The sequence below is a fragment of the Tursiops truncatus genome, chromosome 14 (genome assembly GCF_011762595.2).
Source record: "Tursiops truncatus isolate mTurTru1 chromosome 14, mTurTru1.mat.Y, whole genome shotgun sequence".
In the NCBI taxonomy this organism is placed as follows: Eukaryota; Metazoa; Chordata; class Mammalia; order Artiodactyla; family Delphinidae; genus Tursiops; species Tursiops truncatus.
The window spans coordinates 35164489-35179747 of NC_047047.1; the positions used below are offsets into that span (position 1 = coordinate 35164489).

The 15259-nt window shown below is 44.0% G+C and overlaps 1 protein-coding gene across 1 annotated transcript; it reads right to left on the minus strand.

Moving 5' to 3' along the window:
- Window positions 1-7055: 7055 nt before the first annotated feature.
- Window positions 7056-14437, minus strand: LGALSL (galectin like). The gene is made up of 5 exons (XM_073791316.1): window positions 13945-14437; window positions 13087-13158; window positions 12872-12960; window positions 12009-12186; window positions 7056-10152 (listed from the first exon to the last, which is right to left on the minus strand). Exons 1-5 carry the CDS (start codon window positions 13978-13980, stop codon window positions 10009-10011), a joined length of 519 nt encoding a protein of 172 aa, XP_073647417.1. The 5' UTR covers window positions 13981-14437; the 3' UTR covers window positions 7056-10008.
- Between the last annotated feature and the right edge of the window lie 822 nt (window positions 14438-15259).

Genomic DNA, 15259 nt, shown 5'->3' on the forward strand with positions numbered 1-15259 from the left:
GTCTGTCCTAATGCTCTTTTCCTTTGCACAGTACCTCTGAGTAAAGAGAAATTGATTCCCCTCAAAAATGTTTCCAGATACAAAGAAGGCGCTCATTATGGAGCCCCAACCAAGCCTTCAGATGACTGCAGCGCTGGCAGGTAGTTTAACTGTCACATCGTGAGAGACCCTGAGTTAGAAACACCCAGTAAAGCTGCTCCTAGATTCCTGACCAGCAGAAACTGTATGAGATAATCATTGTTCATTGTTGTTTTAAGCCTATAAATTTTGCGATAATTTGTTGCCCAGCAGTAGATAACGAATACTGCATCTGTCTACTATTCATTCATCTGACAGACATCCATTCATTATTTATTGTGACAAGCCCCAACCTACGTGCTTGGGATGCAGTAGTGAACACGATCAGTATGGTACCTGCCCTGACGGAAATGATCATTTGGCAGGAGAGATGAACATTAAGCAAGGAGACAAACAGGTAAAAGAACATTGAGAGCCAGGAGGCATCTTCTTTAAAATTAAGTTGTTGGGGAAGTTGCAGAGGAAACATTAAACCTGAGTCTTGAAGATAGAAAGAGCCAGAAGGTTCTGGCATTTTCCTCCCCACCCGTCTTGATGTCCTCACTTTTTGGCTGCCTTGAGTTCTTCTGGAAAATGACACAGGGTGTTAAAGAAGCTAGAAATTGAAATGATAGAGAATTCTTATTTCTCTTAGGGGCAGAGTCTCCCCTGTGGAGGAAATGACCTTTGCTGGATGAATGCTTTAAAAATCCCCGTGGGAGAGCTGGTACAGGTCAAATAGCTCTGCATAGGAAGGGAATTAGGGAGATTTAAGAAGCAGCCAAGGAGAGGGTTGGAGAAGGCTACAAGCTAAAGAAGAATTTGGGGAGAAAAAATATCTAACAGGGATTTTTATTCCTTTGTTTCTCAAGTAATGTGCGGTAAAATGCTCTTCCTCCCAGTAAAATCTCTTGCTTTCTGATGCTTTCTGGAGTAGGTTGGCTTTTTGAAGATAAGACAAAGGAGAATATGCCTTCCTTCAAGACTGACTTCAGGTGAACCCAAGGCTGTTCACAGGAGACCAGCCACTTACAGGTTAAACAAACACATAAACACAGTGGTGTTAATCATAAAAAGAAAAAATGCTTCTGATCATCACTGCAGTTCCGAAATGGACAGCTGTGCCCCTGACGTTCGTGAGTGGCATCAGTGTCACTGCTGACAACTGTACAGAGGTTGCTGAAGGCTGAGGCCCAGGCAGGTGCTGCAGCAGCTGTCAACGCTGCTGGCATCTGGCACCATGCCTGGCACTTAGGAGAAGCTCAGGAAATGTTGGCTGAATGGGTGACTGAATGCCGCCTGCGCTGCTGCTGCCTTGTCCTTCAATGCTCCAGGGAGTGGGGTTCACGGGGTGCAGGGTGTGTATTGTAGCCCCTTGTTCTGAGATTCAGGAATGCCTCCATTGAGCTGGGCCTGGGACAATGTCAGTGACAACACAGAAATGACCAGAGAGCTGCCACTTTCTTCTAAAGCTTGCTTGTCTTCTTGAAACAAACCACCTTGTGGACATTTTTTTCCCCTGGGGTGAGTTCTTTCCCAAGGGCACCTTGGTCTCTTCTATGAATAGGCCTCCACTACTCTACTAGCCTTGAGGAGGTGCCTAGACTTTCCTGAATTTGAGGGTGAACATGGCTTAGGTTCAAACAGGAACTTCTGATACCTACAATATTCCCTGAAGCTCTAGACCAAACATAAGCCCAACAGGGCCTGATGTTCTAGACCTGAACTGTCCAATATGGTAGCCATGAGCTACATGTGGCTCTTTAAAGTTGTTAATGAAAATTAAATAAAATTTAAAATTCAGTTCCTCAGTGGCACTAGCCACATGTGAAGTGCTTCATAGCCCATATTGGACAGTACAGATTATAGATAGAACCTCTCCGACACCACAGTTTTATTCAACAGACCTGTGTCTAGAGCCAGAGCTCATAAAATGGATTCTGCTATCAAAGAACTGACCATTATGTATAAACAAGAAAACTATTCACTAGGGATAAACAGAAGTCTGTCTCACTCATGGGTTAGGCACAAAAGTCAGCATATAAGGCAAAAATGGCTTCATGTCAAATTTTCCCTTGAAAAATCCCTTAGGAAAATGTCACTTTGGAGACAAGCTCTCAGTAAATTCAAGACTGCAGTACGTCATCCAGCGTTGGAGCAGAAGAAGAAGGATCTGATTTGTAGTTAGGAGCAATGCACAAGAAAGATCAATGGTATCTGTGAACACGGGTGTGACACCGCAGGGAGCTAGCCTTCAGCTGTGAGAGACCCAGAAGCACCTGAAGGCACATCTGAATCACATCTGCATTCTCAGGCTCTCTGCTACTTCCATGGGATGACAGGTGGAATTGCCCACAGCATTTAAGGGTCCTCTCTCTCTCTCTCTCTCTCTCTCTCTCTCTCTCTCTCTCTCTCTCTCTCTATATATATATATATATATATATATATATATATAATTAATATATTATTAATATAAATATATATAAAATATATTTTTATATATATATATATATATATGGTGTTTTTTGTTTTATGCTTTGGTGCCAAATGTGTAGAGGTGAAGTTGAGTACATTAAACGTATTTACAATACGATTTCCCCACACACATTCCATGAGGCCGTCCGTTCTCTGCTGGGGGCTTGGTTAAAGGAAGGGACTCCCCTCCACCAGAGACCCATGTGTTTTGTAATTAAAGAACACCAGGTTTCTCCTTGAACTCTTTCTTTGGGAGGCCAGAATGTCAACTACATCACTGAGCTTTGGAAAACACAACACTGGCCCTCAGATCAAACCTGAAGTTGTTCTATATACTGGGGTGTTTGGGGGCAGCACAGAGGGCAAGGGGCATTCAGGCCCTTGGAAGCCCAGCTAAAATCCTTTAGACCCAGATGCCCTCCTGGGTCACCTCAGCGAGCGGCAATCTCTGTCCCCGGGAACTCCTGTAAGGTGCAATGTTCTGCCTGCTTGGTCTGGTCCTATATATTGACAGTCATCTTTATGTATATTTTATACATACAACTGTCTTTCCAGTTTGATCATAAATTCTTCAAGGGCAGATGGCATAGGTCTTTTATCTCTTTTTATAACCCACAGTGTCTAACACGGTGCCTTCATATAAAAGTGCTCCATTCCTATGTAGCTTCATTAGCAACAGTTATGAGTGATTCCCTCAGGATATGAACTAACTCTATAGACATGCTTTAAGAGTACCAAGTACATGAAAAGGCCAGTATTTGCCCTTTCAACTTAGGAAGCTGAATTTTTAAAATCATTTACTTAATTTTGAAGTTGAGGATTGCAAGGGAGTTCCCAAGTCAGGAATTTACATCATTTGCAAAAGCAAAGAGAATGTTAGTTGCCTTAAAAAACCCCAAACGGTGAGGTAACCTCAATATTTGACATTAATCAAAGCCTTACCAAAAAAGCAGATCTGTTTCTAACCTTCTCAAAGAAAGAGACTGTGGTCTTGTATGTGGTTTTTTGTTTTGTTTTGTTTTTTTCATTTGAGGATTTAAAAAAAGCGGGATAAATGAATGGTTAATTAGAATCTTAGAGTAACAGACCACACAACTCCAGGAAGATTCTCATTTAAAAAAATTATTTCTTTTCAGTAATTTCTCATCATGTTGTGCATATCTTCCTTGTTCACCTTTTAACAACATTAAAAATCATTTTATGCTGAACTAAATATAGTTTTTATTGCATTAGGGGAAACCCATGCTTTCTAATGTTGGAACAGCTGTAATAATTCAGAGTAAAAAATCTGAGTACATTTTACAAACATCATTCTAAATATTGCCTAATACACTGCTAATTTTGGCTAGATTTTAAATAAAATAGGCTTCAGTGAAATGATATGAAAAGCATGTTCCAATGGATTAGACACAGTCTCAAGGATTAACTCTTTTAATGCTATTTCATTACAAAATCATGGAAGAGTATTGTAGAAATTGGTATCATGATTATTTTAACTTTGGCCTTATCAGCTGTAAGAAATGTTTTACTCCGTTGTCACCTATGGCTCTCCAAACACAGCGTCACAAGTTTCATTATTTCCATTTCCCACAGGAGGCAAATTAAGACTGGAGATTTAAAGTGCCCACCTGGGACTTCCCTGGTGGCGCAGTGGTTAAGAATCTGCCTGCCAATGCAGGGGACACGGGTTTGAGCACTGGTCCGGAAGGTCTCACGTGCCGCGGAGCAACTAAGCCCGTGTGCCACAACTCCTGAGTCTGCACGCCACAACTATTGAGCCCGCACGCCACAACTATTGAGCCCGCACGCCTAGAGCCCGTGCTCTGCAACAAGAGAAGCCACCGCAGTGAGAAGCCTACACACCGAAACCAAGAGTAGCCTCTGCTCACCACAACTAGAGAGAGCCCGTGCGCAGCAACGACGACCCGACGCAGCCAAAAATAAATAAGTAAAATTTATAAACAAAAAAAAATAAAGTGCCTGCCTGAACACACACAACAAATCCCTGAGGCCCAGGTGCCTCTTCCTTCTCACCTTATCACAGCCTCACTGCTTCTCTTCTTCCTCTTTCAAAACCAACTGTTCAGGTAAGCTTTGATTGTTTGCATCTGTCTTTTTAGAATTAATGACGGAATACTGACAAAAAGGGAGGTGCTGGAGTTACTGAAAAATGTTTATTATTGTTCTTACTCATGAAAGCTTGGAAGGTCCCCAAAACCCCATATCATCCCCAAGGCCTGTGGCTGGCTTGCCACTTCCCGGAGCCCATTATTTAGAACTGTCTGGGTTGTCCTATCAAACAACGATGCCTCCTTACCTTCTGTGTTTGCTCACCTAGTCACCATCTTTCCCCGGGAGATGGAAGTGCATATCCAAGCAAGAGAAATTGTCAACAGCTATTTCTTCCCCTTCTCTCTCTCTCGGTTGAATATTGCTTCGGCACCTTGTATATACCCATTTAAATTCATTATGAAATATATGCCTTGCAAGACAGTTCTTTGCCTTTTGCAGGAGACATTTTCTTTTGTAGGAAAAAATCATCGTGAAATTAACATGGTGATTAGGAAGCAAGTTAGGCATGCAGTACCTTGTACAAACTCAGCTGCATTTAGTGAAAGGAAGACTTGAAATTCATTTCCGAAATGCTGTGAAAAGCTCATTTGGGCCATTACCACTTGCCCTCTGCCCTCTTCACAAGTTATAAGCCACCTTGTGTATGTGCCTTGCAGAACGTTTGGGAACTACCGTGGTGATTCTGCAAACGAATAACTAATTGAAATGCTTACGAACCTTAATCTTTCTCAGAGAATCCACTACTTACAATAGGTGTCAGGGTTCTACTGAGGTCTAAACCAACCCCAATAAGGAGGATTCTTTACAAAACTCGACTGAAAGGCACTTCCTTTTACTACAGTGTTTGTATTGAGGTAGGGGCGGGAGTGAGGAGAGGTTACATCAGGGGTGAAGACACTTAGGTAAAGTTATAATGAAAGTTGCATGATTGTCTTTTGGCAGAGCAGGATGCCCCAGTGTTGAAATGAAATTCCCACAGAAAGATATCCACAGATCAGAATCCCACAGCCTGGCACAATTCAAGTTTGATTCAGTGAATGTTTTTGGAATTCCCAAAGTCAGAGCTGCTTAATTTGGGATCTGGGACCACCAACACCATACAGGGTGTTTCTTAAAAATACAAACTCCTGAGACCTTCTCCAGACCTACTGAAACATAATTTCCCTGGGTGAGATTGGACTTCTACTCCTGGGTGATTCTTAAGCACACTAAAGTTTAAAAGCACCAGAGTCTGTTTTACTCACTGATGTATCCAAGTACCTAGAATGGCAATTGACAGAGCTCAATAAACACTTGCTGAATGAATGAAGGTCCTAAGTGTTTGTGGCACTCAGAGGCTCCAGTTATACATATCTTCCAGACTGTCTAATTCAAAATGCTGTCATAGGACAGGTATAATGTTATATCCCACAGGGGCGGGGGAAGCTCTCCTATCTCTGCCCAACAGTCTAAGCAAATTGTCCCCACTTTGACAGGACTTTCCCTGCCTATACTTCACTGCAAAAGCTGTGACAAAGACTGGCCTCACAGCTTTGCTTCCTTAAAAAATAAAAATGAAAAAAAAATAAAGGAAAGGATTAATAAAACCAACTAAGGTATAAGTAGGTACCCTAAATCCAGCATATTGAGTAAATTATCTCCGCTAAATCACCCATAACTGAAGCTAGGCAAAATTCTATAAGCCAGTTTTATTTGTAGTCAAAATAGCTAAGGGATCAAGTTTCCTTCCTAATCATTCAAACCACAGGAAAGAGAAGGCAAGAGAAATGCAATCTTGCTTTTGTATATACACTGTTCTAATAAGACTATATTAATGATTTATTAAGAACCGACTGCATCCTTAACAGGTGAATGAATAAAGAAACTGGTACATCCACACAATGGAATACTACTCAGCAACAAAAAGGAAAAACTTGATACACACAACGTGAATCTCAAATGCATTACGCAAGAAGCCAATCTCCAAGGATCATATGTGGTATAATTCTCTTCAAATGACATTCAGGAAAAGGCAAAACTACAGGCAGGTGGAATGGGTCAGTGGTTGCCTGATTAGTGCTAGGAGTGGGGGGCAAGTTTAACTACAAAGGGGTAGCCCAAGGGAATTTTTGGGGGGTGATGGAAGGATTCTACATCCTGATCGAGGTGATTGTTACGTGAATCTATGCATGTGTTAAAACTCCTAAAACTGCACACCAAGAAAAATGTGAATTTACTGTATGCAAATTATATTTTAAAAGAACCCATTGCACACACAACATGAACTCATTAGGTCTCTGAGGGCCCTCAGACACTTTCCTTCCCTTGATCAGTTTATTAATGTTGGCAACACACAAACAAATGGTCTTGGTGTGTGTGCGTGAAAGTGAGGGAGGATTGCTCTACCATACGGTCCATGCTAAGTACATTACACCCCGTGCCAAATTTAGCACCTTATAAACTGGAAACCCTTTTGTAGAAAATTCCTTTATTATAGTGCAAATAACTTTCAGCAGTGACATAATAATGTAAGAACACATTTAGCAACATTTTACACCACGCAGTAAATAAGAAAGTGTTTCTTCGAAAATATGTCATCGTAGGAACATTATTTCTACATTAATAATGTAGCTGGAAAATGCCAAGGCTGTTTCTCTCAAGGCAACAGGGCTCCCTCCCTCTTTTTGGATATTTGCTTTTTAATACAAATGAAAGGACTTGCCATTTTAACAAATCACCAATAATTCTAAGAGTCATCTCTTAGGAGGTTTTGAACTGAGGTTGGCAAGATATGAAATGGGGTTTCAAATTAAAAAAAAAAAAAAATTAAGACAATTCTGGGATAGCCCAGAAAGTAGAAGTCACTTCTATTAACTTTTAAGTAGATATATACATTCACTCCAATTTTGATGCAGAAATGAACAGATTGTCTAAAGCCTGCCTATTATTCCCCCAGAGCCTGATTGTTATCTATGTTCCTTGGTTTTGGTCATATTGCAAAATTAGGGCTCTGGTCAGAAATAACACCTTACGTACCCAAATGCTTTCCTGTGAAGCTTAAAATTGCACTTTCCATCCTGAATTCCCACCTTAGACCTCGCATGCTGATGAGAGGATGTGAACATTGTTTCCAGTTTACAGCTAATGATTAGTACAGCTGGATTAGCCCCTTGCTAATTTAACTATACCTGAATCAAATCATCACATCATTTAGATTAATTCCAGTAGGCTTAACCAAGAGGTTCCCCATACAGAAATGAAGGGTTAACAGTGAATCTTTACACTAGGCTGCCTAAGGGCTTGGCTGCTAACCAGTTAGCTGATAGGTAGAGAGAACAGTGTCAGTTCCAAACAGTTACACTCCCAACTCCTCTAGTTTCCGCTGAATTATGCAGTGGGTGGGAATGGATGGCCACTCAAAGGAAACCTCCTGTGGGGGTCTTCCACCATAAGGAGAATCAAAACCCCTACCAATATATTTCAGGGTACCCTCTAAGTCTCTCTACAAACACACATCAAAACCTAGTGGCTCTACAAGTTAATCACAGGCTCAAAAATAGCCGGAGCCACAGAACAGCCCTCCTGGCTGAATATGGCTGCTTAACTCAGCTGGTACATATAGCTTTTCAATACTCAGCCAGCCTTGTTGGATAAAGCATCTTCTTATATAACACAGTGGAACTGTGCTAAACAGTTTAAAAGTTGAGAAGAATCCAAATATATCACCTCTAAAAAATTCATGATTTTAGTTTGCTTTTTCTTAGACTTTGGTACCGAAACACTGTCTACATTCTCGACACTTGAATATGACATGGTCACTTCAGTGCCTCTGCATGTTGTGTAAAGAAACTCAAAAGCAAAGCAGGAGAAGGACGTGTCATAACAAGACGCAGTATGCTCTACAGACAAAACCTAAATTATATATAAATACACACCCCACCCCAGCACCCCCTCTTCTCCCCACCAGCTGACCAAAGCAATGCCAAGGGTCCTTCTCTCCAGGGCCAGTAGAGTTTGTGAAATCCAGCACCCAGGACTCCAACCATCCCTTGCTGTGTGGTGACATCTTATCACTGCAGGCTTCTCCTAGAGACTCCCTGCTGTCTAACCAGTTCCACAAGTACAGGGAAACACCTAAAGCTTAACTGGGAGCATTCACACTATTGGCTGGACTCAAAGACCTAGAGTCCTGGGAGTTAATTTTTCAGATAAACTAACTGGATCATTTCCTAATTTGGATCCTGTCTTATCCTAATATCTCAGCAGAGCCAACACAGTAGGAAGCACCCTCTACTCCGAAGCTCCAAAGGCATTGCTTAGGGATATCAGTGAGGGTCACATAATAAAAGTGATACAAGGAGCTAACAGCTTAAGTTGATATAAATTATTTCCGGGTAAGTTATTTGGGGCCATTTGCTTCTGCTTTCCATTGCATTCCAGAATCATTTTCATACTGTACTTTCAAAAGTTTATATAATAGTCATTTAAAAATTGTCTATGCAATCACTTCTTACGTGTTTTCAATTAGCTTAATAACAACTTAATGAGCTATTATGTAGGTCTAGGGAAAAGTAGTTAGTCTTAAGGAAGCCAATACTGTGCTACTTCACAGTAAGGAGAAAAAGCAATGTAAATAATCATCGATAACTTGAAAAGCAGTCTTACGAAACGTTGCAAAGCTTTCCCTAAAGCACTTACAGCAATTTATATCAAGATATCCTAAGTTTAGGGGTACGGAGGATAAGACTCAACTCTTTAAGGTAGAAATTCACCTTTATCATGATGGAATAGGTAATTTTCCCCCCAGACCTAAGATAATTGTACATTCAAAAGTTCATAACTTGCTGTTCTTGAGACATTAATCATTCTCTCATACACTGAGTAGAAATAAATAACTACAAGAAAGCTTTAAAAATCTGAATTAACATTATGCTGTGCAACAAAACAAAACAAAACAAACCTTGAACAACCTACATTCTATGTTAAATACCCTGACTAAAATGTCGGTTGTGTTACACAATTCCACTTCAGTGCAGAAATGAGTTGACTTCTGTGTACCGTCTTTGTTGTTGTTGTTTTAAGTCTTTAGCACTTTTGTTCTAAACATCAGCTTGAAACGATGAATAACTTACTACCAAATCACAAATCCAGTTCAGTTTAGTCTGAATAAAATCCAGCGTAAGTGTATTACTTTGTTCTGGAAATAATGGCTCGGTGTCTTTGTTCCGACAGCTTCCTAAGGGCAAACCACCGCTGAAGTCATTTTGGGTTTAAACCGCACAGAAAGAAGAGACGGTGAAGTTTCCCTTTTCGTTTTTGTTTTCTTTTTAAGTCTTCAGATCTTGCTAGGACACTTCTTCCAGACCAACAGTCATACAGTTGTGGCACCTGATGCTATCTGAAACAGACGTGGTTTAAACAACGTCAGCCAAGCTTCGTGATCTGGAGGTCCCCGTTTATCTTTATGGTGTCGATTGCAGATAACGTTTGAATGCGGTGGTAAAAATCAAAAAGTTGGTGTCCATCCACAAACACTCTGAAACGTGGGTGCTCACAAAGGATTTCCACCTGGAAGAAACAAAATAATAACCTCAGTTCATAATTTCAATGAACCCTGCTGGGGAAAACGAACAAACAGTACTGCATTTTGGAGAAAGGCAACATCCTCAGTGGTTCTCAAACACGGGAGTGCACTGGGATCATACAGAAGGCGTGTTAGAACACAGACTGCTGGACTCCACCCACCAAAATTTCCATTTAGTAGGGCTAGGGTAAGGTCTAAGAATGTGCTTTTCCATCAAGTTCCAAGATGATGCTGGTGTTGCTAGAATAAGGAACACACTTTATGAAGCATTGCTCTACACTATTCAATGTCCTTTAAAGATTTAAAATTGCTTTACTCTTTCTCCCTTCTCCTTGCATGCCAGAAAGTGATGGAAAGTGGCAGAGATTTATTTATACGGCACTTAATGTCTCCATCCTCATCCCCTGAACAATTCTATCCCACCTTCAGAGAAGCCCCTCGCAAAGCAGAACTGGTACCCATTAGTAGCATGTAATAATAGTCTAGACACCCCTAAACACTAAGCAGAGAGAAGGTTACACAGTAATTACCATTCGACCAAGGATGTGTAATTAATAAGGCTTTGCTAAGCCAAACAGAAATACTGATTCCACATGGTAAAAGCTTTTTCTTCCTCCTTTTTTGAAACTTAAGTAATTCACCATAGAGTTTAATCATTGGTTCTGTGCTATGTATTTATTAAAAGCATTTGTATTCATCATGCAAGGAGAGACTCCGTATATGATATTAGTCACATTTAATTCATATTATTACTAAAATTATTATCACCAAGAAGGGGTGATTTCATTTCACCCCTTCACCCCTAGTGTTGGGGAGCACTATTCCTCCTGGCAGAAGCTTTGGTTACTCACACTCACGAGCTCTGCATTAAGATTCACCAGTAAGAAACTGACACAGTTCAGGGGAGCCTCAGGGTCATTACCATTCTAGAGAAGGGTAGGGGTGTCTTCCCCAGGCTACGATTAGAAGGGCAATTAGTCTCTATTCTATCATTGATGTGACAATCACGGATTCTTGCTTTCCCCCCAGACTGTAAGATGGGAAGAAAAAGTATGACTTATTCACAGGCCCCTGTAAATTTTTAGATGAGGAGCAACAGGTTAAGGGTAGTTCTGCTTTGTTAGGTGTTTATGCAACAGGGAGCTTTTAACTGGGTTGTCATTATTGTGATGTATGTTAACAAGGTGTAATGTAGACACTTCATCACCAGGTCTGACACGTCAGTAAATTCTTTCCTAACACATTACTGACTTGCATCTCTTACTTGGTATTGTCCTTCATAGAGGAAGGTGCTGCTAATGCTGCTTGATTGAAATGGAAGTTTGGGCTGTGCTTCCTGCCTGACAGATAGTGGGGAGCAAATCTATACTCATCCAGGCCCAAGGGAAGTAATCTGTCAGCCACAGAGACTGTGACAGTGAAACAGACTGAGGCTACTTAACCCAGAGAGGGAAACAAGGACATGACTAAGTCCTCACTAGCAAAGGGAACAAGAGAAAATAAAATGATAATCAACTAGATTCTTAAAAAAAGACATAACTGATATGGTTTGGTGCTACTTAAAGGTTGAGAAAAAAATGAGGAAAATTCTAGACACTTATTATTATTTATTAATCAAATATATTTTGGGACAGGTGTCTATTATATGCCTAGTACTATGTTAAATACTACATAGAAAAGTATTTATTTTTAACAATATAGACATGTAAATATGGGTTTATTTACACGTATTGGCTAAATAGAATTGCAAAAATTCTGGCTTAAAGTGTTCTTGGCACATACTAGATGAGAACATCACCATCCTGCCAGTGGTTGGAGCGGAAGCACTCGAGGCACTCACCCTGAATGGTTGGTCTGGGATGAATGGGAAGTAAGGGATCGCTGACTGTTCTTCACCCCTTTCCCCAGATATACAAGAATTTCTGAGTAGCTGCCGATCTGTGAAGACAGCTTTGAGTTCAATTGCCACATCGGCGGGAGGATCCTCCGAATCACCACAGGTCAAGCTGATGGCAAAGCTGAAAAGAAAATCATCTCACTTATTCACGGTGAGCAAAACAACATTAACAATGACCCAGGCTCCCATTTCCACAATGACCCAGGCTTCCATTTCCTTCTTCTTCTTTGGATTTGTCAGCTTTTAATGGGCCACTACTCTTCATATGGGGGCAGGCGTTGGGGGGTTTAGACTATGGAGAAATAGGATTACAATCAAACTGGTTTGTTACCCAGAGGAGGCCCTGGTGAAAACTTCAGTGGAGATGAAAATAACTAACTGTAGACATTTCATATACCCCAAACTACCCACACATCTGTGTCTTAATCCATTTCAGAAGACTCAAAAACAGCCCCATTAATTGACCAGGGGAAACGATATCTCGTAAAGTTTGGTTCTCATTTATATTGATAGTTCTTACTCCAAACACCATGTTTGGAAAAAAAAAAAATCCTTTCGCCTCCCTAAGGGTCAAAGAGAAAATGATGTGGGTCTATATTTATAATCTCTGATATAAATAGCTGTCTAGAGAAATGATGGCTGGGATTCATACACATTCTTTTCATGGGAACATAGTACTTTCTTGGCACTTCTAACTAGCAACACTGGCCACAGGGGTGGGAAGAGGAGGGGCAGTAAATCACCACAGGAGTGGGCAGGACCTTGTAACTGCCTGATAGGTCTAGGTGACAAGGACTCTGCCTTACCTCTCAGGGTTGAGGTCAACGATGCCCATCACTAATACCTTCTTGCCTGGTCTCATGCCACCTTTAATGTGCCCACAAAATGGCACGATCTGCAAAGGATGAGAGGAGAAACAGAAAGTTTACAGCCTGTTAGGGAAGAGCCAAGGCCTCAGATCTAAGGAAAGAAGAAAGAAGAGGGTACAGGCAGACACAGAGCACAGAACAAAATCATTTACCAGTCGTGGGAAGTACACGTCGGCTTGAACTGGAGAGCCCAAGGAGTTGTTTAAATGCCCATCATCTAGTTTCTAAAAATAGAAGCACACAGATTGGCTTTCCAAAAGCTTTTGGAGGGGGGTGTTAGAGGGAGCGGGGAAGAACCTACACAAATCTGGAGGAATCCAGCAGTCCTCCATAGAACACAGGAAGCCTCTGCAAAAGCTCCCACCTCACAGCCCACTGAATAACCGCATAAACTCCCGGAACAAAACCCGTCCTTTCCACCAGGTAGCTAAGCCTCTGATGATCCTCAGACCCTTCAGATCTAGATCAAAATGAAGGTCGAGGCCCACTGGGGAGCCAGAGCCCCGCGCCGAGGGAGGGAAGGCCCCTCTCCAACCGCAAACGCCCATGGAACCGCCGTCGCCCAGGCCTGTCCTCGGGGACATGGCTGGAGTGCAGCGGCCGCGCTCAACTTCTCTCGCGAGCCCCTGGCGCGGACCCATTTCCAAGGGGGAAATCCCCGGAACGGCGCGGGGCGGGCGCGGGGCGCGCGCGCCGGACACACACACAGGCGCACACTCACACGTGCAACATGCACACACCTGGCCGGAGGCTGCACAGCGCGGAGGGAACTGTCGGTCACCCCCCACCCCACGGGCCGCCCCCAACACCTCCCCTCAGCCAGCGGCCCTCCAGCTGGGGCACCCCTCCGGCCCCTCACGTCCGCCGCGCACAGCCGGCTCCCGCTACCAGGTACTGGGGCGCCTTCTCACGCGTGGGGCGCGGGGCTGGGCCTCTGCCGAGCCGGAGCCGGCGAAGGGGCCGTGCGGGCTGCGGGAAGGGGGCGCCTCGCGTGTCCCCGCCGCACTCACCACCACTGCATCGCTGTCGGCCACCGACCCCGCCATCTTCTCGCGCAGCGCGGCGGGGTGCGCGGCTGGCGGCCGGGCGGTGGGGGACGTGGGACACGGCGCGCGGGCTGGGCTTCAGAGGCGGTCCTGCGCCGGGCGGGGGCGCGGGTCCGAGACTGGCTCGTGCGCGCACACACACACGGGCGCGCGGGCGTGCACTCCCGGGGGCCCGGCGCCGACCCGGCTGGCGGGGCCGGGGGGAGGGGAAGGAGAAGGCGGAGGCCGGGAAGGCGGCGCGGGCCCAGAGGTCGGAGGTGGCCGCCGCAGCCCGGACCGCGCTGACGAGTCGAGGCTGCTTTCTTCCTCGGGATGCTGCTGCCCGAGGAAAAAGGAGTCGAGGGTGCGCCGTGCTGGCCCTGGGCTGCATTTAAAGGCCGCCGGAGCCCGGCTGGGGAACCGGGAACAGGGCGGGGAGCCGGCTGGGCTGCAGCGGCTTGCTCAGCTTGCCCTGCCCCTCGGCCATTGGACGGTGGCAGGAGGCTGGGGCGGGAGGGACTGGCCTACCAGGGTCGGGGCGTGCGGGAGGGCGGGCGCCCGGTCGACACTCTTCGGCGGCAGGGTGGGTGGGGCTGGGGCCTGCCAGGTGACAGGTGCTGGTGACATCACCGCTCCTCCTCTCCAGCCACCTCCCCGCCTTCCTTCTCAGGTTGTGTCTTGGGGCAGGTGGGACAGTGGAGGGCGAGGTCAAGGAAGGATTGGAGGTGGAGGTGATATTCCAGAGTTCGAGATTTCTTTCAGAGAATGCCAACAAAGAGCGAGGAAAGATTCATTCGGCTTTCTAGGGTAGAAAGATAATGAAAGGCTTGCATAAATAAATATTTGACCTAAAAGCAGGAGGCAGAGAGGACTCACAGTAGGGACTTTTATATTTATACAGGAGATGTACAGAACACACCTCCCTCCCCTGTGGAAAGATGGGCAAGTCTGGGGGTCCCTGGAGGCTCTCTCAGGCAGGGGTCTGGTTAAGTCTTACCAAATTGAACTGGCCACAGTGACTGCTCTCAGAAAGTCTTCATTGGGCCGATTTTTACAAGTCACCTTTCCAGTCTAGGCTAGTGAATTTCACACTGAAAATCTCCTGATATCCTTTGTGGAGTAATTCCTAGGGGGTCCACCTCTCTTTATTCCAAGGCACAAATTCCTTTATGGCGTTTCCACAGTAGGACGATTATGTAACTTCTCAGGTAAAGCTGTATCAACATAGCCTCGATTAGGTGACATCTTGGCTTAAACATTCCATTGTGCGAATCACCCTGGTGTTTTATACTAATAAGCA

Coding starts and splice junctions, on each gene's coding strand:
- LGALSL (XM_073791316.1), bottom strand. CDS start 13,980: ATGGCGGGGTCGGTGGCCGACAGCGATGCAGTGGTG. Junction 13,159..13,944: donor CCGACAGCGATGCAGTGGTG/GTGAGTGCGGCG, acceptor TTCTATTTTTAG/AAACTAGATGATGGGCATTT. Junction 10,153..12,008: donor TCCCAGACCAACCATTCAGG/GTGAGTGCCTCG, acceptor TGTTTCTTCCAG/GTGGAAATCCTTTGTGAGCA.